This window comes from Equus asinus, chromosome X, assembly GCF_041296235.1.
Source record: "Equus asinus isolate D_3611 breed Donkey chromosome X, EquAss-T2T_v2, whole genome shotgun sequence".
NCBI classification, from domain to species: Eukaryota; Metazoa; Chordata; class Mammalia; order Perissodactyla; family Equidae; genus Equus; species Equus asinus.
In genome coordinates this window covers 51,968,373-51,992,990 of record NC_091820.1, presented here as the reverse complement: position 1 = coordinate 51,992,990, position 24,618 = coordinate 51,968,373, and the positions used below count along the sequence as shown (strand labels likewise).

The following is a 24,618-nucleotide window of genomic DNA, read 5'->3' as shown; positions in this document are numbered from 1 at the left end:
TCTTGTATCCTGTGACTTTGATAAACTCACTTATTAGTTGTAGGTTTTGGGGGTTTTTTGGGTAGATCTCTTAGGATTTTCTATATGGACAATTGTGTCGTCTGAAACTAAGAAAGCATTAGTTTTTCCTTTGAAGCCTGCATGCTTTTCATTTCTTTTCCTTGCTTTACTGTAAAGGTTAGAAATTCCAATAGTCCACTATATATAATTTTTATATGTTGTTGGATTTGATTTGCTAATATTGTATTGACAATTTTTGTGTGTAAGCTCATGTGATATATTTGTCTATAGTTTTCTCTTTTTTAAATATAGTCTTTGTCTGGTTTTTGCATCAAGGTAGTGCTGACTTCAGAAACTGAGTTTGGAAGTATGAGTTGGCATTAATTCTATTGTAAATATTTGGTAGAATTCTTGAGTGAAACAATCTGGGCTTGGTAATTTATTTTTCCGGAGATTTTTAATCTATTTCTTTAATGACCATATAACTATCCGGACTTTCTATTTCATCTTGATTGAGTTTCAGTAGTTTGTGGCTTTCAAAGAATTGGTCTATTTGTTTTAAGCTGTCAAATTTATGAGTGTACGACATCCTGCCACTGTGCTGTTTCTCCAGGCCTAGTGTTGCAAATCAGTTAGTCTTTTCTGACCACATTTAAGAGTTCTCCTGGCATTATTTCCAAGGTTTGTAGTTGTCCTTAGCAGGAAAAAGTAGAGAGAATGTCATCTGGTCTGATCTATGCCATCTTGTTTGTACCAGAAGACTGAAGAGGGTATTTTTATACAATGTCAGGTAAAAACATTCTGCCAAATGGGGCTTCCCAGGTCTCCATTCATATGCAGCCATTATACCTTAGCAGGAGTTGACATAGAAGGAGGTGGGAATAGAACTGATCCTCCAAAAAGGTAGAGTCTGGAGGTTGGATGTCTAGACATTTTAATATGTAAAGGACATGTTGGTGAGGCTCTGGGGCTGGGTCTAAGTCCCCATCAAAAAGCTTCTTGAGCTGCAGCAGTCTGCAGTTTGAGTCCCCATCCATGCCTGTAAATCTTTCCTCCTTTGAAAGGGCCAAGAAGGCCCTCATCCTCACTGCACCAGGTTTTCTTGGCTTTCTATGTTGGAGTTTGGACTGTGGTTTTTCAACCACCACCTGGCTTTTAAGCTGCCAGGATGGGATTCCAGGTCTCTGAGTAAGGTGTGAGAAACAGTTACAGGCCAATGTTTTCCATGTGTGGATAACTCAATGCTAAGGGGATTCGCTGGAGCACAAGAGAAAAGCTATTTGGCCCAGGCACTCCTACAATAAAGCCAGGCCTTCATTCTACATCTGAGTCTACTTTTTTGTCTTAAACAGAGCCATGGCATTTTCTAGCTGGGAGACTATGCACAAGTCATAGAGTCTATCGCTCTTTGTATAATCGGGGAAGCTGAGGCATAGAGAGGACAAGTGGCCCACCTGAAATCACCCAGTGAAGAAGTGACAGACCTAAGATATAATTCCTGACTTTCAAGGCTCTTCCCACCAAACTAAATATTGGTAGCCACAGAGCTTTTAGTGTGAGAGGATTCAGTGTGAAGAGATTTTACAGTGACATGGACAAATTGGAGTATGTCCAAAAGAAGGTGAACAGTCTCAGGGAAGGGGCTTCTAATAAGGACCATGAGGAATTATTGAAGGAACTGACACTATTTAGTCTGGAGAACAGGATTAGGGGGACATATTCTCTGCCTTTAGATATTTAAAGAAGTATCATGGGAGGAGGGAGAAGATGGGTTCTGGACGGCACCAGGTGATAAAGCTAGGGCCTGTGGGTGGAAGCCACAGGGAGATAGATTTCAACTTAGAATAAACAAATGTCTAATGGTAGAGTTGTTCAGAGATGGGATGGGCTGTCTCAGAAAGGAACAAGATCTCTGTCACCAGAAGTATGCAGCAAAGACTAGAAAACCATTTGTAAGGGTTTCAGTAGAAGTTATTCAAGGTTTTAGATGGGTGTGGTGGTGAGGATTGAACCAACAGATCTTCAACGTCACCTCCCATTATGTGCCTATAATTCTGTCATCTTTGACTAAATTGTCTACCTACATGATCTGAAGCAAATCACTTGACTTTTGGGGATTCTATCAAACCATCCCATCCCCAAAGATGGAGAAGACATTTGCATCAGGAAGAAATGATTCATGATTCCAGAAAGAGAAAACTTCTTACTATACTTCTAAAAAAGGCATGGGTTCCTTTTGAGGAGTCTCACTCGTCTTTAGGAATTTAACTGTATTCGAGGTCACAATATAAGCATTAGACTGACTGAAATTCTGGCAGTAGCAGATAGACCACAAACAGATGACACCCTGTGCATGCTGAATCCGTGCTTCTGAGGACTCAAAGGTGCCTCTGCAGAATGCAAAATCATTCCCCAGGGTGGAAGAGGCACAGGAAGAATGGTTCACCCCCTAGTGAGACTGGGAAGTTGATACTCAAAGGGCTAATAATTTCAGGCTTAACATTACAAAGAAATGCTCCCTCTAGAATCTGATCCCAGCTCATTTTTGCAGTTTTATCCCCCACTACCTCTTAATCCCATGCATTTATTACAGTAATGTGCTCCTTTCTTGACCTCTCCCTCTGCTGGCCGGACTGAGAACTGCAGGAAAGCAGAGGCCTGAGCTTTTTCATCCCTGCATTCCTCCCAGAACCCAGCACACAGTGAATATAGCTTTGATTGAATATCTTGTCTCACCCTAGGGGTTACATTAAGGCATACACTTGTGCACACAGCTTTGTATCAGGGCATGTTCCTAAAGCCTCTTTAATTTGGTTATCCTGAGTTCTCCAACCCAAGTTCTCCATTCTGTTGAGTGAGAAGAGCTGACATGGAACCCTACTGAGTACTTGCTATGTGCTAGACACCACTCTGAGCACTTATCATGTAGCAACTCATTAGTCTTCCTCAGGTAATCTCCATTTGAAAGATGATAAAAATGAGGCACAGAAAGATGAAATGACTTTCCCAAGTTCACAGAACTAAAAAGCTGGCAAAGCTTGTCTTTGAACTGAGGCAGCTGGCTCCAAAGATCATACTCCTCTGAAAAATATTTTGTGATGATTTTTTTAAATTAAAAAATAGAAAAAAGACTAAGTCCCATATACTCCTCACCCAGATTTAGCAGTTATTAATATTTTTCCATGCTTGCTTCACCTTTCTTGGTAAATTATGTTTAAGTAAATTATAGGCATAATGACATTCCATCCCTTTTAGTATACATCTCAACCAAATTAGGACATTTTTCTACCTATGCACAATGTCATTATACACCTAGCAAAGTTAACTATAATTTTTAATATCATTCATTATACAATCCATGTTAATATTTCCCAAATTGTTCCCCCAAATATCTATTACATTTGGAGTTTTATTTGAACCAGGATCTAATTAAAGTCCACACATTGCATTTGGTTGTTAGATCTCTCAAATATCTCTTAATTCTCACCCTCCTCCTTTTTTTTTTCACACTTTACTTTATCAGGGTCACATTGGTTTATAACATTGTGTAAATTTCAGGTGTACATTATTATATTTCAGTTTCTGTATAGACTGCATTGTGTTCACCACCAATAGTCTAGCTGCCATCCGTAACCATATATATGTGCTCCTTTACCCCTTTTGCCCTCCCCGCACCCTCCTTCCCCTCTGGTAAACACCAATCTGTTATCTTTATCTATATGTTTATCTTCCACATATGAGTGAAATTATACAGTGTTTGTTTTTCTCTGTCTGACTACAGATAAAGAAGATGTGGTATATATGTACAATGGAATACTACTCAGCCATAAAGAAGACAAAATCATGCCATTTCACACCCTCCTTTTTTTTTTTTTAAAGATTTTACTTTTTCCTTTTTCTCCCCAAAGCCCCCCCGGTACATAGTTGTATATTCTTCGTTGTGGGTCCTTCTAGTTGTGGTATGTGGGATGCTGGCTCAGCGTGGTTTGATGAGCAGTGCCATGTCCGCACCCAGGATTCGAACCAATGAAACACTGGGCTGCCTGCAGCGGAGCGCACAAACTTAACCTCTTGGCCATGGGGCCAGCCCCATCACACATACACACCCTCCTTTTTAAATCACACCACTGACTTGTTTAAGAGACTGGACAATTGTTCTGTAGAATTCCCCAGCTTCTGCATCAGCCTAATTGCAGACTCCACCCTTTTAATTGTCACTCCATGCAGCTTTCTTGCCCTCTTTCAGCCTTGGCTCATTGTTTTGATATTTTCTTTCCAAATAACAGGATAGAGATATTCTGACACATTCTTCCCATGGCTCTTAGCCTTAAATAGTACTTGTTGAATATGATAGAGGTGCTGAAGTGTCTTCCATTTTTCCAGTAACCTATGCCTCACCCCCACCTCAACCTCATGCCTTCCATACCTTTCCTCTCATCTCTGTATCTTATCCTCTTGTCTTCTCTCTAGACCAGTAGTTCTCAACCTTGACTGTACATTACCAACATCTAGAGAGCTTTAATAAAAACCAACATCCAGGTCACACTCTAGCCCAATTAAACTGGAATCTCTAAGGGTATACTCTAGGTAGTCAAAATATTTAAAGCTTCCCAAATGATTCCAATGTAGACTCAAAGTTGAAAGTCATTGCTCTAGACCCTCTAATATAGTTTTTCTAAATCTTTTTTAAAAATTATTTTTCTCCCAAAGAACCTTTTCAAACATTTATTTTCTAAATCGTCCCATCCATGAAATATTATTATTACAGTTTTACTATATATCTGTTCATACACTGTGACCCTTTGGAAGGCCACAAACCAGTGTAATAGCTAAGATCCTCCCCTCCCCATGACCTCCCAAAAGCCAATTTTCACCCGTTTGGTGGCTATATCATCCCAGTTGAGATTTCACACTAACAACTTGCTACTCAAAGTGCGGACCTAAATCAGTAGCATTGGCCTCACTTGGAATTTGATGGAAATACAGAATCTCAGGCCCCATCCCAGACCTACTGAATCTGAATCTACTTTTTTTTTTTAAGATTTTATTTTTTCCTTTTTCTCCCCAAAGCCCCCCAGTACATAGTTGTATATTTCTCGTTGTGGGTTCTTCTAGTTGTGGTATGTGGGACGCTGCCTCAGTGTGGTCTGACGAGCAGTGCCATGTCCGCGCCCAGGATTCGAACCAACGAAACACTGGGACACCTGCAGCGGAGCGCGCGAACTTAACCACTCGGCCACGGGGCCAGCCCCTGAATCTACTTTTTAACAAGGCTTCCAAGTATTGCAAATGCACTTTAAATTTGAGAAGGACTGCTCTACAAGGCTTCACTTTATACCCACAAAACTGATTGTCTCTGGTTAAGGTGATTAGAAGAAGTAGCATCCACACAGAACTAAAACCTCAGGACTGAGATGGAGGTTAAAGGCATATAGTGCAAGCCTCTGTCATATGCTTGAGCCTCTCCAGAAAAGCCCTGCCAAAAAGTCATCCAGCCACTGATTGAATACCTCTGATGATGGGAAACCCACTGTTACTCCAGGCAGAACTTTCCAAGATTTCTTTTAAAAAGATATTCTTTGTGTTGAACTGAAATTGTTCTTTCTGTGGCATTTACCTTGTACTCTGCCCTTCTTGACCAATCAGAATGTGCTTATTCTCTCTCCCACATGGCTGTTCAAAGCTCTGAAGAAAGAGGCCACATCCCCTTAAGTCTTCATTTCCCCAGGCTCATTAAATCACTCTTCATAGGGTCCATTTCCTCTTCTTTCTTCAGACTGCTCACTTTCTTCTGGATATACATTAGTCTGTCTGGGCCACTATTAATGGTTGGGGCCCGCAGCTGGTGTAAGCTGTGTCTTGGTTGTAGACTAATCAAAGATATGTAAAGTTGGATCATTGTCTCCCTTGTTCATGACACTAGACTTTATTAATTTCCCTAAGTTTAAATTAGGCTTATTGGCAACCATATCACGCTGTTGACTTATGTTGAATTTACTGTCAACTAAAACCTCCAGGAAGTTTCCACATAGACTACTTTAAAGTCATATCTCCAGTTGTCCTTCAGTTGAGTTTTATTACCTGAGTGCAGATCTTGATATTTATCTGTACTGAGCTTCACCTTGTTAAAGAACTCAAGAAATGTTAGTAACCCAAGCAAAGCAAATTAAAGTGATATATCATTTGGGGACTACTAAATTGGCATAGAATTTTTAAATGTTAAAACCCAGTATTTTGGTGGGTACAAGAAAACAAATATTCCGTAGGAGGAAATTTAGTGCAAACAGTTTGGAAGGTAATTTGGCAATAAATAGCAAACAGAGAAAACTTTTAAAAGTGCATACTTAGCCAACAATTCTACTTCTAAAAATTTATCCTAACAAAATAATCAGACTCATACAAGAAATATATGTATGTATGTGTATATATTGTATTTTTATAATACTGAACAACTGGGAAGAGCCTAAATACTCAATAAGAGAAGATCACTTAAATAAAAATAAATAATTTGACAAAATAAGGCCACACATATGTAACCTGTCACAACTTGATTAGCAATGATATCAATGCTCCTATTCTATTCTTAGCTCAGTGATGACTTAATAGAGTAAAATTTGGCAAGTCTTCCAATAAATAAATAAACAAAAAATTTTAATTCAAATATGACCATCAAACCATATATAAATTCCTTAAGGACATAAAAAAGTTTATATTGTTAAATATTAAAAGTACATTACAAGACAATATGCACAATTTGATCTCAATTTTATGAACAAATATGTACATAAATGTGTATATATGTAATAATTGCATAGACATTTCTATTAAAGTATATGCCCCAAAACATTAATGACAACTATCTCTGAATGATGGGTATTATGGATTGAATGTTTATGTACACTCAAAATTGATATATTGAAGCCCTAACTCCCAATTTGATGGTATTTGGAGGTGGGGCCTTTGGGAGGTGACTAAGTTTAGATGAGTTCTTGGGCTGCAGGACACCTGGATGCTCCAAGCCTGAGACTGATACTGCCAGCATTGCAGTGGGGAAGGGTACTCTGCTCTCCTCATCTATCAATAAAACTGTTGGTCTAAAGGAAATGTTTAGATGATGTCATGAGGGTGAACCCTTCATGAAGAGATTATTCTCCTTATACAAAGACCAGACTCTCTCTCCTTATCATGTGAAAATTCAGCGAGAAGGTGGCCAACGGCAAGTCAAGAGGAGGGCTCTCATCAGGAACTGAATCTGCCAGAATCTTGATCTTGGACTTCTCAGCCTCCAGAACTGTGGGAAATAAATGTCTGTTGCTTAAGCCACCCAGTCAATGGTATTGCATTATGGAAACCTGAGCTGACTATCACACTGGGCTAAGAGATAATCTTTACTTTTATTATTTTTCAGTATTTATAAAATGTTTTATAATGAGCATGTATTAATTTAATAATTAATAATTATTTTGCTTTTAAAACACTTTATTTTGTTTGGTTCAGCCTACTAATCTAACCTGCTGAGATTTTGGAGCTCAAGAATGTTATCCAAAACCTGAATCACACTTCCCAGCTTACAGGACTTGCGTCCATGCATCCAGTTACTCATTTCCTCATTTAAGCCATGTCTGATACAGTTGACCAAAATATGGCTGAATAAAGAGATTTGGAGCATACCATTGGAAAGCAGCAGCAGCAACTTTGTTATGTGATGGGAAAAAAATACCCAACTTGATAATTAAGAGACCTTGTTTTCAATCTCCATTCTTCCTTTATCTCTGTGACCTTAAGCAAAGGGAGACCTTCCATTTCTGGGTCTCTGTGTCATCATCTGTACAATGAGCTGAGGAAGGGGTAATTTCTAAAGTCTTTCCCAACTCCAAGATATAAATGTGCACTTCAAGGCAGTTGATCAGCCACAAGAGAGCTGAAAAGATTGATATGCAAAGTGACAGATGGATAGAGGGATGAATAGATGGATAAATATTTCATATAGCAAGTATAAGAAAATTTTAAAGGTATAATCTAGGTAGAGGGCATAGAGGTGTTCACTATAAAATTTATCTCTATTTATAATTTCAACTTTGTGTGCTTGAAATTTTTTTTGAGGCTAATAGCCCTGAGCTAACACCTACCACCAATCCTCCTCTTTTTGCTGAAGAAGATTGGCCCTGAGCTAACATTTGTGCCAATCTTCCTCTATTTTGCATGTGGGACATCTGTCACAGCATGGCTTAATAAACGGTGCATAGGTCCGCACCCAGGATCCAAACTGGCTAACCCTGGGCAGCCAAAGCAGAGCATGCAAACTTAACCACTATACCACTGGACTGGCCCTGTATGCTTGAAATTTTTAATAACAAAATCAGGGGGTTGATAATCCAATAGCTATGAGAAATGCAGTTTTAACTGGAGACCAAAGGAGCAAGAAAAGAGACTGAAGACTCCAAGAAGGGAGGAAGATTAGGAGTTTTTTTGAATGAGGCTTGGCAACAATGGGTAAAGAAGTGATTAAAACATTAAACCTAGTTCAATTCAGCACAACAAGCATTTAGGGTGCATCTACCGTGTGCTAAGCACTATGCTGTCTCTGGGAACCCAAAGATGAAAAAGCTATGGTCCTTAACCTGGAGAAGCTCTAGGTATAATAGGGGAAATGTATATAAACAGGTAATTTGACTATAATATTATGTATGCCTAAAGATAAGGAAATAATATGGTGTTTCCTATTTCATACTGCTGCTGCTGTTGCTGATGATAAAATGAAAATGTCAAAAGAGTTATATTATGTAAGAGTGAACCCAAACTGACAGCAAAATGTTAATTAAAAATTTATTTGCTGGAAAACTCACAGAAAAGTGCAAAGCTCCACATAAACTTGCTTAAAATTTAGCATGACTTTTCCCATGAATAACCAGCAAGAATGATCCTAAAGCCACTGATTTCATAATTCACTTCATTCAGAGACCCTGCTGACACCTGAGCAAGATCAAAACAAGAACAAAAACATAATTCAGACAATGCTTCAGGTGAAATGGGTCTCTCTCAAACCTCCTTAGGATTGGGACATAAGACCCCCTAACATGATCCATTCCTGTCATTCATTAAGAGAAAATATAATGAATAATGTATCAATTGGTGAATGTTCATTATGTGTTAGACAATATTCCCTCTATGTATGTGCACTGGCCCATATAATCCTCTCAACATGCTTATAAGGTAGGTATCATCTTTATTTTTTGGATGAAGAAATTAGAGCACAAAAACACCACGTGTCTTGCCCAATGGCACGTAGCTAATACGTATTTGAAGTGTAATTTGTTTCTACACCACCTAACTCCAGATCTCACACTCTTAACCAATGTCTCAAATCAATTTTTACTCATTTTTATACGATTTGAACTCCTCTCACACGCAAGCTGGGGGTGGGATGGGCACTCTAAATTTTTAAGGAAAGATGGTATGAATTTTGTGAGGTGGAGCAAGGAAAGCATATTAGAGGGAGCAATATTTATTAGAAAGGACTCTTGATAGGTTGCTTGTGACCAGCCGGGGGAGCTGAGCCTGTTTAGACTCAAGCAAAAGAGCCAGATAAATCTAACTCAGGAAAAAATATAAATTAACATAATAATATGAAAAAGGAAATGCAATTTGGACCCATCAATTTCTCTTCTGGGAGTTTATCGTAAGGAAATAATGAGACAAATGCATGAAGGTGTACCAGAATGTTCATTGAAATGTGAATTTTGATAGCAAGGAGTTAAAAAAAAAAAGCCTAAATGCACATCAGTGTGTAATTGGATAAAAATGATGGAATATTCATAAAATTAGTTCTACACAGCCATTACAAATGTTGATATAGATCTATATTCACATGGAAAGATGACAAGACATTTTATTCAGTTTTATATATTTATTCAGTTATATATATATATAAAATATATATATATATAAAATATATATATATATAAAATATATATATATATAAAATATATATATATAGCAGTTTGAAGAGATCAATTTCTAACATGATAGCATGAGGAGCTCCAAAGATTTTCTCCCCATTGAAACTGATGAAAATTATAAGAAGGCAACCATTTAAAATCTCTGGAAATGGTCCTAAGGACAAACAGAAAATGAAACATTTTTCAAGAAAATCTATGAAAATTATCTAAGACAAGAGTCTGTGGTATTTTGACTAAAACTGTTCTTTCCCTTTCCCCTTCCAGCTCAACTAGGTGGAAACTATACTCCAGACTGCTGTAGCTAAGAATACAGGGCTCCCTCTTCCCGCAGCTCTCAGTCAGAAGGCTTTCTTCCTGAGAGGAGCAAGAAATCAGTGTTTCTCATCCTGCCTTCAGCTATATGCTGCTGAAGCTAGTCCCAGATGAGTACAGTCAAAAAGTGGGAGTTTCTTCCAGCAAGCCCCCTCGCATAGAATTAGAGGATCTACCTTGGATGCAGCATGCTGAGAATACTGGAATCCCAATTGCCCTTTTCTCAGATCATGAGGTAGTGGTTTCATGCCAAGAGAGACAATAAGCTAAGGGGACCTTAGGCTGCTGCCTACCACCATCATGGAGAGCTCAGCCCCTAGAGCTGGGGAGTCACTCAGAGAAAAGCATGACATTGTCCCCAGCCTCAGCTCTAGAGCCCTTGATCAGAGTTTTGCTAGAACAAATATCAAACACTGATCTCGGAAACCTCTCTTTCAAAGGAGCCATAATTTGACTGGACTAGCATAAAGCAACATATGCCCCAGAGCATTGTTGAAAACAATAGAGCATTTAGCCTGTAATTAGTGGAGTTTAACAGCTAAGTGTAGTCAGAAAAAGAGAGGAGGAAAGTACCACCAAAGCCAAAGTCATTCCAGGGTTACTGTCATACCCAAAGCTGTGCCTCGATGAGAAGCAACATCAGAGGCTTACTGTTACATGGGGAGGAGAGAGATAGATATCACTTAAATAATCCAGCCAGTCACTAAACAAGTAAACAAGCAAATAAAAGTAACAAACCCTGGATGGGAGGAGATCAGTATCCAGATTTACTACAGTACATTATTTAAAATGTCCAGTTTCCAACATAAAATTATGAGGTATACTGCAGTGATGTCAGCATCATGGCAGAGTGAGTTATTCCCTTTGCCTCTCCCCTCTAAGTTACAACCAATGGGTCATCCATTGACCAAACAGAGGATTCCCTACACAGCACAACAGGACGCATAAGAGATCCAGGCATCTATACAGCTGAGGGTAGGTGGGCTGGACCCTCGGGAGGTAGTGGAGCTAGGGGAACAGCATTCCCCCCATCTCCTGGCAGCAGTGGTCCAGGGCATGGATCCCTGAATGAGGAAAAGAGAATAGAGCTATATCTGACTAACATTTCTATACATCACTGGAATTAAGCTAGTATAAATTGAAGATGATTTTGATAAATTAATATGTATATGGTACACCCTAGAACAACCATAAAAATAAACTTAAAAAATATATAGAGTGAAAAAGCATTACAAAATTAAAATGCTCCATTAGAAAGTATTCATTTAATGCAAAAGAAAGTGATAAAGGAAGAATAGAGCAATAAAAAAGACATGAGACATATAGAAAACAAAAAGTAAAAAGGCAGACATAAATTCAACTACATCAATAATATTAAATGTGAAATGTTTAAGCAATCCAATCAAAAGGCAGAGGTTGTCAGTCTGGATATAAAACAAGATCCGATTGTATGCTTTCTACTAGAGACACAATTTAGATTCAAAGATACAACTAGATTGAAGGTAAAAGAATGGAAAAAATATATGAAAACAGTAATCACATATAAGCTGGAATAGTTATAATGATATCAGACAAAACATACTTTAAAATAAAAACAGTTACCAGAGATAAAGAGAGGCATTTTGTAATGGTAAAAGGATCAATCCATCAGGAATATAAAACAATTATAAATATATATGCACCTAATAACAGAACACCAAAATACATGAAGCAAAAAATAACAGAAATTAAAGAAGAGAGAATTTACCAATAATAGTTGAGGACTCCAATATCTCACTTTCAATAATGCATAGAATATCTAGACAGAAGACCAATAAGGAAATAGAGGACTTAAACAATACTTTGAACTAACTAGACCTAACAGACATCTGTAAAAAAAATCCACCTCAAAATAAAAGAATTTGCATTTTTCTTAATATGCACATGCAACATTCTCCAGGATAGACCATATACTAGGCCATAAAACAAACCTTAATAAATTTAAAAGAATAGAAAAAGTACAAAGTACCTTCTCTAAACACAATGGAATGAAATTAGAAATTAAAAAATGGAAAAAACTGGGGAAACTCACAAATGTGTGGAAATTAAACAACACACTCCTAAATAAATCCTACTACCAGTGAGTCAAAAGCAAAAAAAGTAAATCAGAAAATATTTTGAGATGAATGAAAATAAAGGCACAACAGACCAAAATTTATTGGATCCAGCTAAAGAAGTGCTTAGAGGGGAATTTATAACTGTAAATGCCTATTTTTCTGGAGTGAATTATGTCTACCCAAAATACATACATTGAAGCCCTAATCTCCAATGTGACTGTATTTGGAGACAGGGTCATTAGGAAGGTAATTAAAGTTAAATGAGGTCATAAGGGTGGGGCCCTAAGCTGATAGTACTGATGTCCTTAAAAGAAGAGGAAGAGATACCAGAGATCTTTTCTTTCTGCATGCAAACAAAAGAAAGGCCATTTGAGGAACAGCAAGAAGGTGGCCATCTGCAAGCCAGGAGGAGAGGCCTCATCAGACACTAACACTGACGGCACCTTGATCTCACTTCCACAACTGTGAGTAAATAAATGTCTGTTGTTTAAGCTGCCCAGTCTGTGGTATTCTGTTATGGAAGCTCTAGCAGACTAATATACCCATATTAATAAAGAAAAAAATCTCAAGTCAATTACCTAAACTTCTACCATAAGATGCTGGAAAAGAAGAACAAACCAAACCTAAAGCAGGTAGAATGAAGGAAATAATAAATGTTAGAGCAGAAGTAATAAAATAGAGAATAGATAAACAATAGAGAAAATAAATGAAATAAAAAGCTTGTTCTTTGAAAGGATAAACAAAATTGATAAACCTTTAGCTAGATTAACCAGAAAAACAGAAGACACAAATTACTAGAATTAGAAATAAAAACGGGACCATTAAGACCAACCTCATAGAAATAAAAGGATTATAAAGAAATACTATGAACAATTGTACGCCAGTAAATTAGATAATATAGATGAAATGGAAAAATTCCTATAAAGACAAATACTACCGAAACTGAATTAAGAAGTAATAGACAACTTGAGTATATATAAGTGAATACATTGAATTAGTAATCAAAAACTACTGACAGTTGGGGCCAGCTTGGTGGTGCTGCGGTTAAGTTCACACATTCTGCTTCTCGGCTGCCCGGAGTTCACCAGTGAGGATCCTGGCTGCGGACATGGCACCGCTTGGCAAAAGCCATGCTGTGGTAGGCATCCCATGTATAAAGTAGAGGAAGATGGGCATGGATGTTAGCTTAGGGCCAGTCTTCCTCTCAAAAAGAGGAGGATTGGCAGTAGTTAGCTCAGGGCTAATCCTCTGCAAAAAACTAAAAAACAAAATAAAACTACTGACAGAGAAAAACCCAGGCCCAGGTGGATTCATCAGTGAATTCTGCCAAAAATTTAAAGAGGAGCTAATTCTAGTTCTTTACAAAACATTCCAAAACCACAGAAGAGAGACCACTTCCCAACTTATTTTACGAGGTCAGTATTACCCTGACATCAAAATCAAACAAAGCCATTACAAGAAAATAAAACTATAAGACAATATCCCTTATGAATATGGATATAAAAACCCTCAACAAAATACTAGCAAACTAAATCCAGCAACATATAAAAAAATTATACACTGTAACCAAGTGTGATTTGTCCCAGGCATAAAAGGTTGGTTTGATATCCAAAAATCAATTATTGTAACATATATCCATAGACTAAGAAACACCAATCACACAATCATCTCAATAGATGTAGTAAAACCAAATGACAAAATCCAGCACTTTTGCATGTCATTAATACCCAGCAAACTAGAATAGAAGTGAAATTCCTCAACCTGATAAGGGGCATCTACAAAAAAACCACACAGGTAACATCATACTTAAATGATGAAAGACAGAAAGTTTTTCCCCGAAGATGAAGAACAAGACAAAAATGTTTGCTTTCACCTGTTCTATTCAACATTGTACTGGAGGATCTAGCCAGGCTCATTAGGAAAGAAAAATAAATAAAATTCATCAAGATTGGAAAAGAAGATGTAAGACTATCATTATTCACAAATGAAATGATCTTATATAGAAAATCATAAGGAATACACTAAAAACTATTCAAACTATAAAACAAGTTAAGCAACTTTGAAGGATGCAAGATTAAATATGCAAAAATAAATTGTACTTTTATACACTAGAGCAATGAACAATCCAAAAATGAAATTAAGGAAACATTACCATTTATAATAGCATCAAAACGAATAAAATACTTAAGAATAAACATGACAAAAGAAGTGCAAAATTACCCCCTGAAAACTACAAACATTGTTGAACAATATTAAAGAAGATCCAAATAATTGGAAAAACATTCCATGTTCATGGATCAGAAGACTTAACATTGTTAAGACGGCAATAGTCCCCCAAACCGATTTACAGATTCAGTGCAATCCCTAGCAGAATCCCAGTTGACTTTGTAGAAATTGACAAGGTGATTCTAAAGATCATGTGGAATTTCAAAGGACCTGGAATAGAAAAAAAAATATTGACAAAGAAGAACAAAGTAGAAGCACTCACACTTCCTGATGATTAAACATACTGAAAAGCAACAATATTCAAGACAATGTGGTACTAGCACAAGAATATATCAATGCAATATAGATAAATGTAATAGAATTAAGAATTCAGAAATAAACCCATACAACCATGGTCAACTGATTTTTGACAAGGCTTTCAATACTATCCAATGGAGAATGAATAGTCTTTTCAACAAATGGTGCTGAATAGCACTATGCACAACTGAGTAGCCACAAGCACAAAAATGAAATTGGACCCTTACATCTTACCATATACATTAATTAATCAAAATAGATCAAAAACCAAAATGTAAGAGCTAAAATTTAAAATTTTCATGACGTGATCTACGATTTGGCAAAGAATTCTTAACTACAACACAAAAAGCACAGACACCAAAAGTAAAATTATATAAATTGAACTTCACCAAAATTAAAAACTACTTTGCTTCAATGGACACATCAAGAAAGTGAAAAGACAATCCACGAAATGCAAGAAAATTTTTCCAAATCACAAACTTGCTATGGAACTTGTACCCAGAATATATATATAAAGAACTTTTACAATTCATTGATGAAAAGACAACTCAATTTAAAAAAAACAAACAACGGAGCATCTGAATGGATATTTCTCAAAGGAATATTTACAAATGACCAGTAAGCCCATGAAAAGACTCAACATTATTAGTCATCAGCGGAATGCAAATCAAAACTATGAGATACAACTTTACCCCCATTTAGATTGCTAAAATAAAAAAAATCAGATAATAACAAGTGTTGGGTATATGGAAAAATCAGAACCCTTATTCACCGGTGGATATAAAATAGTAAAGACATTTTACAGAATAGTCTGGAAGTTCCTTAAACATAGATTTACTATGTGATCCAGCAATTTCACTCCTGGGTAGACACTCAAGAGAAATGAAGACACATGCCCATACAAAAACTTGTATATGAATGTTCATAGCAGTGTTATCCATGATTGTGAAAAAGTGGAAACAACCCAAATGTCTATCAACTGATGAGTAGATAAATAAAATGTGGTATATCCATACAATAGAATATTATTTGACAATAAAAAAGAAATGAAGTACTGATAGATGCTACAAAATGGAAGAATCATGAAAACATTATATTGAGTGAAAGACGCCAGTCACAACATACCTCATATTATGCGATTCCATTCATATGAAACATTAAGAACAGGAAAATCTATAGATTAATAGTTACTTAGGGCTGTGGAAGGGAGATGGGAGATAAGAGGGTGATAGCAAAAGAGTATGGACTTGTATCCAGAATATATTAAGAACTGTTATATCTCAATAATAAGATAATTCAATTGAAAAATGGGCAAAAAAATGGATCAGGCATTTCACAAAGGAAAATATATCACGTAGGAAAATGTACTCAAAAGCACTAGTTATCAGGGAAGTGCAAAATACACACCCACCAGAAAATCTAAAATTAAAAAAAAACTGGCACTCCCACCAGCAGTGTACCAGGGCTCCCTTCTCTCCACATCCTCTCCAACACTTGTTTCCTGTCTTGTTAATTATAGCCATTCTGACCAGAGTGAGGTGACATCTCATTGTAGTTTTGATTTGCATTTCCCTGATAGCTAATGATGTTGAGCACCTTTTCATATGTCTATTGGCCATCTGTATATCTTCTTTGGAGAAATCTCTGTTCAGATCTTTTGCCCATTTTTTAATTGTGGTGTTTGGTTTTTGTTGTTGAGATGTATGAATTATTTGCATATTTCGGATATTAGCCCCTTATCTGATATATGGCTTGCAAATATATTCTCCCAATTGTTAGGCTGTCTCTTTGTTTTGATGATGGTTTCCTTTGCTGTGCAGAAGGATTTTAGTTTGATGTAGTCCCAATTGTTCATTTTTTCTATTGTTTCCCTTGCCCGGTCAGACATGGTACTTGAAAATATGCTTCTAAGACTGGTGTCAAAGAGCGTAGTGCTTATGTTTTCTTCTAGATGTTTCATGGTTTTGGGTCTTACATTCAAGTCTTTAATCCATTTTGAGTTGATTTTGTACAATGCTGGTGGGAGTGCAAACTGGTGCAGCCACTATGGAAAGCAGTATGGGGTATCCTCAGAAAACTAAGAATAGATCTACCACATTATCCAGCTATCCCACTGTTGGGTATTTATCCAAAGAACTTGGAAACACAAATGCATAATGATACATGCACCCCTATGTTCACTGCAGCATTATTCACAATAGCCAAGACTTGGAAGCAACCTAGGTGCCCATTGAGGGATGAATGGATAAAGAAGATGTGGTATATATACACAGTGGAATACTACTGAGCCATAAGAAATGATGAAATCTGGCCATTTGTGACAACATGGATGGACCTTGACGGTTTTATGCTAAGTGAAATAAGTCAGAGGGAGAAAGTCCAATACCGTATGATCTCACTCATAGATAGAAGATAAAAACAATGACAAACAAACACATAGCAATGGAGACTGGATTGGTGGCTACCATAGGGGAAGGGGGAAGGGGGGAGGGCAAAAGTGGTTATTAGGCTCACATGTGAGGGGATGGACTATAGTTAGTTTTTGGGTGGTGAACATGATGTAATCTACACAGAATTTGAAATATATTACAATGTATATCTGAAAGCTATATAATGTTATAGTCCAAGTTACTGAAATAAAAAAAAATTGGCATCAAATGCTGATGAGAATGTAGAATAGCAGGAACTCTCACACATTGTTGGTGGGAATGTAAAATGGTACAATTTCTTTGAAAAATATTCTGGCATCTTTTTTTATAAAATTAATCATACACTTACACCATAACCCAAGATAAATGAAAATGGTCCACAAAAAGACTTGTATATGATTGTTCATAGTAAGTCTATTCATAATAGGTAAACCTGGAAACAGTCCAAGTGCCCATCAACAGGTAAAAGGATAAACAAATTGTGGTATATTCATGCGATGGGATACTACTTAGCAATAAAAAAATGAACTGTTTGTGAATCTCATAGACATTATGCTGAGTGAAAGAAGCCAGACACAAAAGAGTTCATAATCCACAATTCTGTTTATGTGCTATTCTAGAACAGTGCTTGCCTCTTGGGGAGGGGGAAGGGATTGACTTGGAAAAGGCATAAGATGATGGGAAACAGCATTTCTGTGGTGGTATTTTGAATCATGATAGATGCTTTAGTTACACAGATGTGTGCATTTGTCCAAACTTGAGGAATTTGTACACTTCAGACTTGTGAATTTCATCATATCTAAATTTTACATTAAGAAAATCATAAATATTCACTTTAGTTAATGATATGCAGGCTAAAGTGTATATGGGTTAACAGTCCTGACGTCTGCAACTTATTTTTAATGCATCAAAAATAAGATGGATTGATGGATGGAAAAATGGATAAATAAGTAATAAAAATGCAGCAAAATTTCGATTGTAGAATGTAGGCAGAAGTTTTGTAAGTGCTCGCTGTTATTTCTTTCCATTTTTGTTTCAAACTTTCATAATAAAAATGTTGAGGAAAAATAAAAATAGGATAACTTCTTGAATATGATCCTATTTTTGCCCCCCCCCGTAAATAAAAGTGTACTTGTGCCTTGAAAAATGTCAAGAAAAATTACACCAAAATGGAGATACGGCAGTGGAATTATTTTCGTTCTCTTCTTTATAGTGTTTGGTTCTGTCTGAATCTTTTTCAGTGACTATGTATTCCTTTCAACGTCAGAAAAAGAAAAGTTTTCATTTGGGGAAAAATAAGCATTCATCCTTTGACTTTAAAATAAATAAAAAGCATGTTATAATTTCCCAGAACAAAGAATAAGGTAAACCAGGCTAACAGAGCTCCACAGTTAGCATTTGATCCCTAAGGAACACTAGAGACTAGATAAGGATACTTTGTAATTTATACATCAATTGCATTCATTGAAATGTTAATGTGCTTGAAAACAGTTTGTTCTCATACTAGTTTAAACCCATTCCTTTTCATTTCCATTGTTTTTATGAAAAAAATAGCATATGCTTATTTTGAAAAAAAATCAATCAATAAAGAAGAATATAAAATAGAAAGCTAAAGAGCCTTCCTGTCACCTTCCCCTGACCCTTCAACACACTTTCCCCATTCCCCAGAAGTAATTACTATCTATAATTTGGTGTAAATTGATGTATTTCTATCTCTACCTCTATATATCTGTATGTAAGTATAACATTTTTTTTAATTTTCTGAATATATAGAGATAGAGATTTGTTGTGTTTGGCAACACTCCTTCCCCTTTTTTCCCAACTAATAGAAAATGATAATTTCAATCTCAGCACCTGTTAGGATAGTCAAAAATTTTTATACTGAGTCAAACTGAACCTAGAACCATGTTATCTCCTATTCTGGGCTAAGTATGTGCTGTAAGATGCTCAGGTGTCTACCTACTGGAAGCTTATGTTCATGTTTCCAATAGCTATCTGAACAGATTTCAGCCAGAGTGGTCAAAAAAAGAAAAGCCAGGGAGTCATGAATTCAGCCTTGAAGAATTTTCCCATCAGTTCCATATTTGCCTTTGCTAATATCTTGGTTGAGTGGTAATGTGGGATTCAAGGGAAGACTGAGTAATTTTGTATGAGGACTGCTCAAGTCCATTGCATCATCCTGCCCAAGTTCACTGACTGCCAGAAGCCAGTGGGAATTATGTCTGCCTCCCAAGAAATAGAATCTATTTGTTTACTTAAAAGCAAACAAACAAATAATAAAATACGGAGGAGTGACCAGTATCTACAGCCAGGGCCGAGGGGATTGGAGCATTCTACAAGTCAAGTCCCGAGCTTGCTGATAGCCAAATTTTTAGCTCAACTGATTAGTTCTACTGCTCAGAACTAGGTGCCTGGTAGTGGATTTATCTCTTCTCCCAGAAGTGTTAGCTACTTGAGTTGGCTAGCTGGCTGGACTGTAGAACCTCACGGGGAGAAATAACCTTTCCAAGTTGGCAGGTTAACTTTTCTGTTCACTGATTAATTTGAGGGGAGGAGGCTGTGAAAGTGGAAGGTGATCTTTGAAAAAAACACCTATTCTAAGCAAGATCATGGACTGGAACACAAGAATAATAGTGGAATAGGGGTTTGTAACAATGAAAGAATTGAATCAAGTCTCAAAAATAACTCAGTTGTTCATCTAAGGCCACAGAGATGATGTGAAGGCCATAGACTACCCACAGCAAATTTTATATTAGGTTCTAGGGGGTGAACAGACAGTCAGATATTAAAAGGACTTAAGCCCAACCTAGTACCTAACCAGGATTGCCGGGAAGTAGTCCTTGTGTTATAATTCATGCTCCATCCGATTAAAAATATTGGTTGCTAATAAATTCCAAGACTGACATTGGAAACAGCAAAAGTTGGGTCTGGCCGATGGCTGAGTGGTTATGTTCGCAGATTCTGCTTCAGTGGCCCAGGGTTTCAATGGTTTGAATCCTGGGTAGGGACCTAGCATGGCTCCTCAAGCCATGCTGAGGCGGAGTCCCAACATAGCAGAACCAGAAGGACCTAGAACTAGAATATATAACCATGTAGTGGGGGGCTAGGGGAGAAGAAAATTAATTAATTAATTAAGGAGGAAGATTGGCAACAGATATTAGCTGAGGGAAAATCTTAAAAAAAAAAAAAACACCAAAAGTTGTTCCTAGGTGTGGTTCACTATTTCTTCCCCCACTGTTTTGAGCTACTTTTCACGTACCTAGAACAGCTGTGGAAACTTGTGCAAGCCTCACCCCTTCTCTGGGCCCCAGAGTTCCCAATGTTTAATGGAGCATTGAATTGCATTATCCTATATCATACCTGGCTTTGATGTTTTCCAATTTCTGTATGTAAAATATTTCCATAAAGTAAAAGACATTGTAGTACAGTAGTTAAGAGCACAGGATCTGGATCTGGACTGCTGGATTAGTCTTGGATGTGCTGATTACTAGCAGACATCAGCACGGGTCATTTAACTTTTCTGAGCCTCAGTATCTTCATCTGTAAAATGGAATCATTATTGTACCTATCTCATAGAGTTTTGAAAATCCAAAGAAGATAGTGTAGCATCATGCTTGGCATGTAGTACATATTCAATACATGACAGCTACCAGTTATCAATAAATTATTGCTTTCAACTTAAGGTACAGTTGAAACTTTTCCTTTGAAGTGTTTCCAGACTGAACCAGAATCAACTCTCCCTCAGCTTTTAATACCTCAACACCTATAGCTTTAATCCACCTCCTTCTTCTCTTTACTACAATCAACATTACAGTAACTGTTTTCTGAAAACCAAATCAGGTCTCATGCCAGTGGATGAAGTATGCTTATAAGAACAATGAAACATCTTTAAAAATCATGATTGTTCTGAGGAATTAGAATTTGGAATTCTATAGGGTTACTGTGCTAAGGAACAACATCCTAAAGCAATTCACCTATGGTAGGAACACATGTTTAATATTTCTGTGTTTTTGTTCAAGGCTCTTTCTTTCCTGCTTAGAATCTCTAGGATTATCTGTGTAACACACCCAGATAGCCACGGCACTACTATTGTGCCAGCTGACTGAAAATGGACAGACTTATTAGTAAAGAGACTCAATTTACATTGTAAATTGAACATCAGCCAAATATGAGACCTTCACAATGAACATTGGCTGTGATATATTCTTTTTCAACATGAATTTTTTTCTATAGAAGAGAAATGTCTACTGCGAATTAGGCTGGGGAAAGGCTTAGGGACAAACATAGGATCATTCCTGCCTTGGACTCCAGCTTAGCTTCTGGTGAAATGGGGAAATTGAAATTGAAATAAATTGAAAATTTGGATTTTGTATATCTGTAACACTGGCAAAGGAAAGAAAACAGATCAGTCTCAGGAGCTTTTCCCGGTGACAAAAATGTTACCTTCATGCCAGCTTGGAGAACAGCTTGGAGTCGAGATTGAGAGACAGCAATGCTTATACTAAAGGCATGACTTGATAATGATAGGATTTTAGGCATCTATGAGAAAAGTGTGTTTAGTTTAAAGCATGTAGAAGAAACCAGTCCAGGGTCCTAAAAATGTAAAATCTAAAAATCTCCTTACTAAGATTCCCTCTAATTGGCCAATGGGTAAGGTTACAGCTGACAGTTCCTGTACCATCTTAGTTCTTTAGCTCCCAGACATCCACCTGTTAGAGCCTATAAACATAGGTTCCCTACCTGCCACACAAGGGGGGACAAATAAGAACTGGAACTACAGGCTTATGGAAAGGAAAGGGTTTTTATTTTAGGCAATATCAGCTTGGAGATGAGAGTGAGTCCTCAAATTCGTCTCATCTAATCTTGTCTCCCTGAAAGATGGGAAGTGAGGGGTTTTAAAATTTGCAAGGAATATTTCTGTTTGTAGGGAAGTGAGGGGGTAGTCTGTGGCCTTGCTGGTTGGAGCTTTCTCACCAGCCTGTGTTTGGCCTTGGAACACTGTTTGCAGGGAGGAGGAGGAGATGATAAGGAATCCAGGTTGCTGTCCTTGGCTATCTGTCTCCATGGCGGATAGTGGTTTCTGGAGTCAGGGAGCCAGGGAGTAAGCAGGGAGTGAGTGCTGTGGTTTTTACCCCACATATGCTAGGTTTAATGTAGGGGAACTGATATCAGGGCTGCTATCACACCTACCCACCCCCAGGAGCTCCTCCTGGCAGTGTCAGCTGATTACAGTCTCTGGCCCTATTTCAGAGCTGAGTTCATGATAAAAACTTGACATCTTTCAAAGTCAGTGACCTTACCTGTGAACTGGACTCAGAAAACAAGGAACTGTCTCCCCAGAAGAGAGCTCCTTCATTCCTGCACAATGCCTCTCATTCTTTGGCATCAAGCATCCTAATCATTAAAGTGTGTGTGTGTGTGTGTGTGTGTGAGAGAGAGAGAGAGAGAGAGAGACTTCATTCACTCACATGATCTTTTAAAAATGTCAAAAATTAGCGGCATTGGATAAGTGCTACTGGAATGGCAGAGGAAAGACCTCCAAAAATCTGCTTCTCAATGAAAGCAATGAAAACACTAACAAAATGGTCAAATTCAACTTGTCATAGCTCTTAAAATTTACCAAAAGCTTGCAACAATCCAAGGAGTGTGTATTCAAGGAAAAAATGGGTGAATCTCAGTAAGAACAGCAAAGTTTTTAGTGTTTTAACTTGTTCTATTCTCATCTCACTTTCCACAGCTCCACAATACCTTAAAACAGCCTCACAATCACAGTAGCCATGAAAATCAGCAGCCTGACAGCCATTGGAGGGAGAAGAACTGGTTTAGATCTTCCGAAGCAGCTGGTTTTCAGAGAATTATCCTCATTCGATCTTCTGGAAGCTCCCTGGAAAGACTTATTTGCAAGACTTGTCTTTATTTGAACTGGCTCAGAGCTTGCTAAATGAGGAAAGCCCTATGATGCCCATAGGGCATGTGAAAACAATCAGCAGTGATTTTGCAACTGCCGGAAGCATCAATATCAGTTAGAGTTAACAAGAGGGCGGCCAAAAACATTTAAAAGGTAAAACTAGGGAATGAGATGTCCACAGGGAGCTTTGAACAGCTCCCACATATTCCTATATATAAGGCTTATTTTTAAGGCCATGTACATGTACAGGGCTATGCATTTGCCAAAGTAAGATGTGCCAAACACCTAAAATCACATTTCTGGCTGAACTTCAGTCTCTGAGCAAGGAAGAAGTGAAGCTAAGGCAGAGTTGTAAACTTCCAGAACATTGAATGTCCCCTTAACAAAATCTGGGAGACTTAGTGGTTCAAGGCATTCAAGAAAATCTCTGTCCAATAATTAGCTGACTACTAAACTAAGTAAGCAGAATTCAGTGGTCACACATGATAGAAAACACAAACTTTACAGAATTAGTTCAGGAAATTCAATAAATACACAACAATAGCACCAAAAACAAATCTGGAGAGGCAAGATCTGATTTCCAGAATTGCCATATTATGTTATCTAAAATATCCAGTCTTCAACAAAAAATTACAAGACACACAAAGAAACAGGACATTATGGCCTATACATAGGGCAAATAAAATCAATAGAAACTCTGAGGAATCCCAGATGTTGTACTAAATAGAAAAAAACCTTTAAATTAGCTATTTTCAATAAATTCAAAGATCAAAGGAAACCATGTATAAATAACTAAAGGAAATTATGAGAACAATATCTCACCAAGTAAAGAATGTCAATAAAGAGACAGAAGCTACAAAAAATATCCGATAGAAATTTAAGAGTTGAAAAGCACAATAACTGAAAGAAAACTATCACTAGATGGGCTCAATAACATTTCAGCAGGCAGAAGAAAGACTAATGAGATTATTGTCCAGTCTTAGGAACAAAAAGAAAAGTAAATGAAAAACAATTAACAGAGCCTCAAAGACTCATGGGACAACATCAAAATACTGACATATTCCAAATGGAGTTCCAGAAGCAGAAAAGAGAGAGAAAAAGTCACAGAAAGAATATTTGAATAAATCTTGTCTGGAAACATCCCAAATTTTATAAAAAAAAAATGTACATATCCAAAAAGCTCAACATACTCCAAAAATGATACACACAAACAGGTCCACATCTAGACACATAATAAACTATCTAAAGACAAAAAGAATCCTGACAGCAGCAAGAGAGAAGCAATTTATCATGTAGAAAGAATCTTCAATAAATTGAACAGTTTATTTCACATCAGAAACCACAGGGACTCGAAGGCAGTGGGGTTCCAGTTTCAAAGTTTTGAAAGAAAA

At 37.2% G+C, this 24,618-nt stretch overlaps 1 protein-coding gene across 1 annotated transcript in view; it reads left to right on the top strand.

Moving 5' to 3' along the window:
* Positions 1 to 24,272, top strand: part of VSIG4 (V-set and immunoglobulin domain containing 4) — a 120,056-nt gene extending 95,784 nt beyond the window's left edge. Inside the window, exon 8 of the mRNA XM_070502545.1 lies at positions 23,057 to 24,272. Coding sequence (XP_070358646.1) covers positions 23,057 to 23,094 — 38 coding nt within the window. The 3' untranslated portion in view covers positions 23,095 to 24,272. The remainder of the gene's footprint in view (positions 1 to 23,056) is intronic.
* Positions 24,273 to 24,618: the final 346 nt, after the last annotated feature.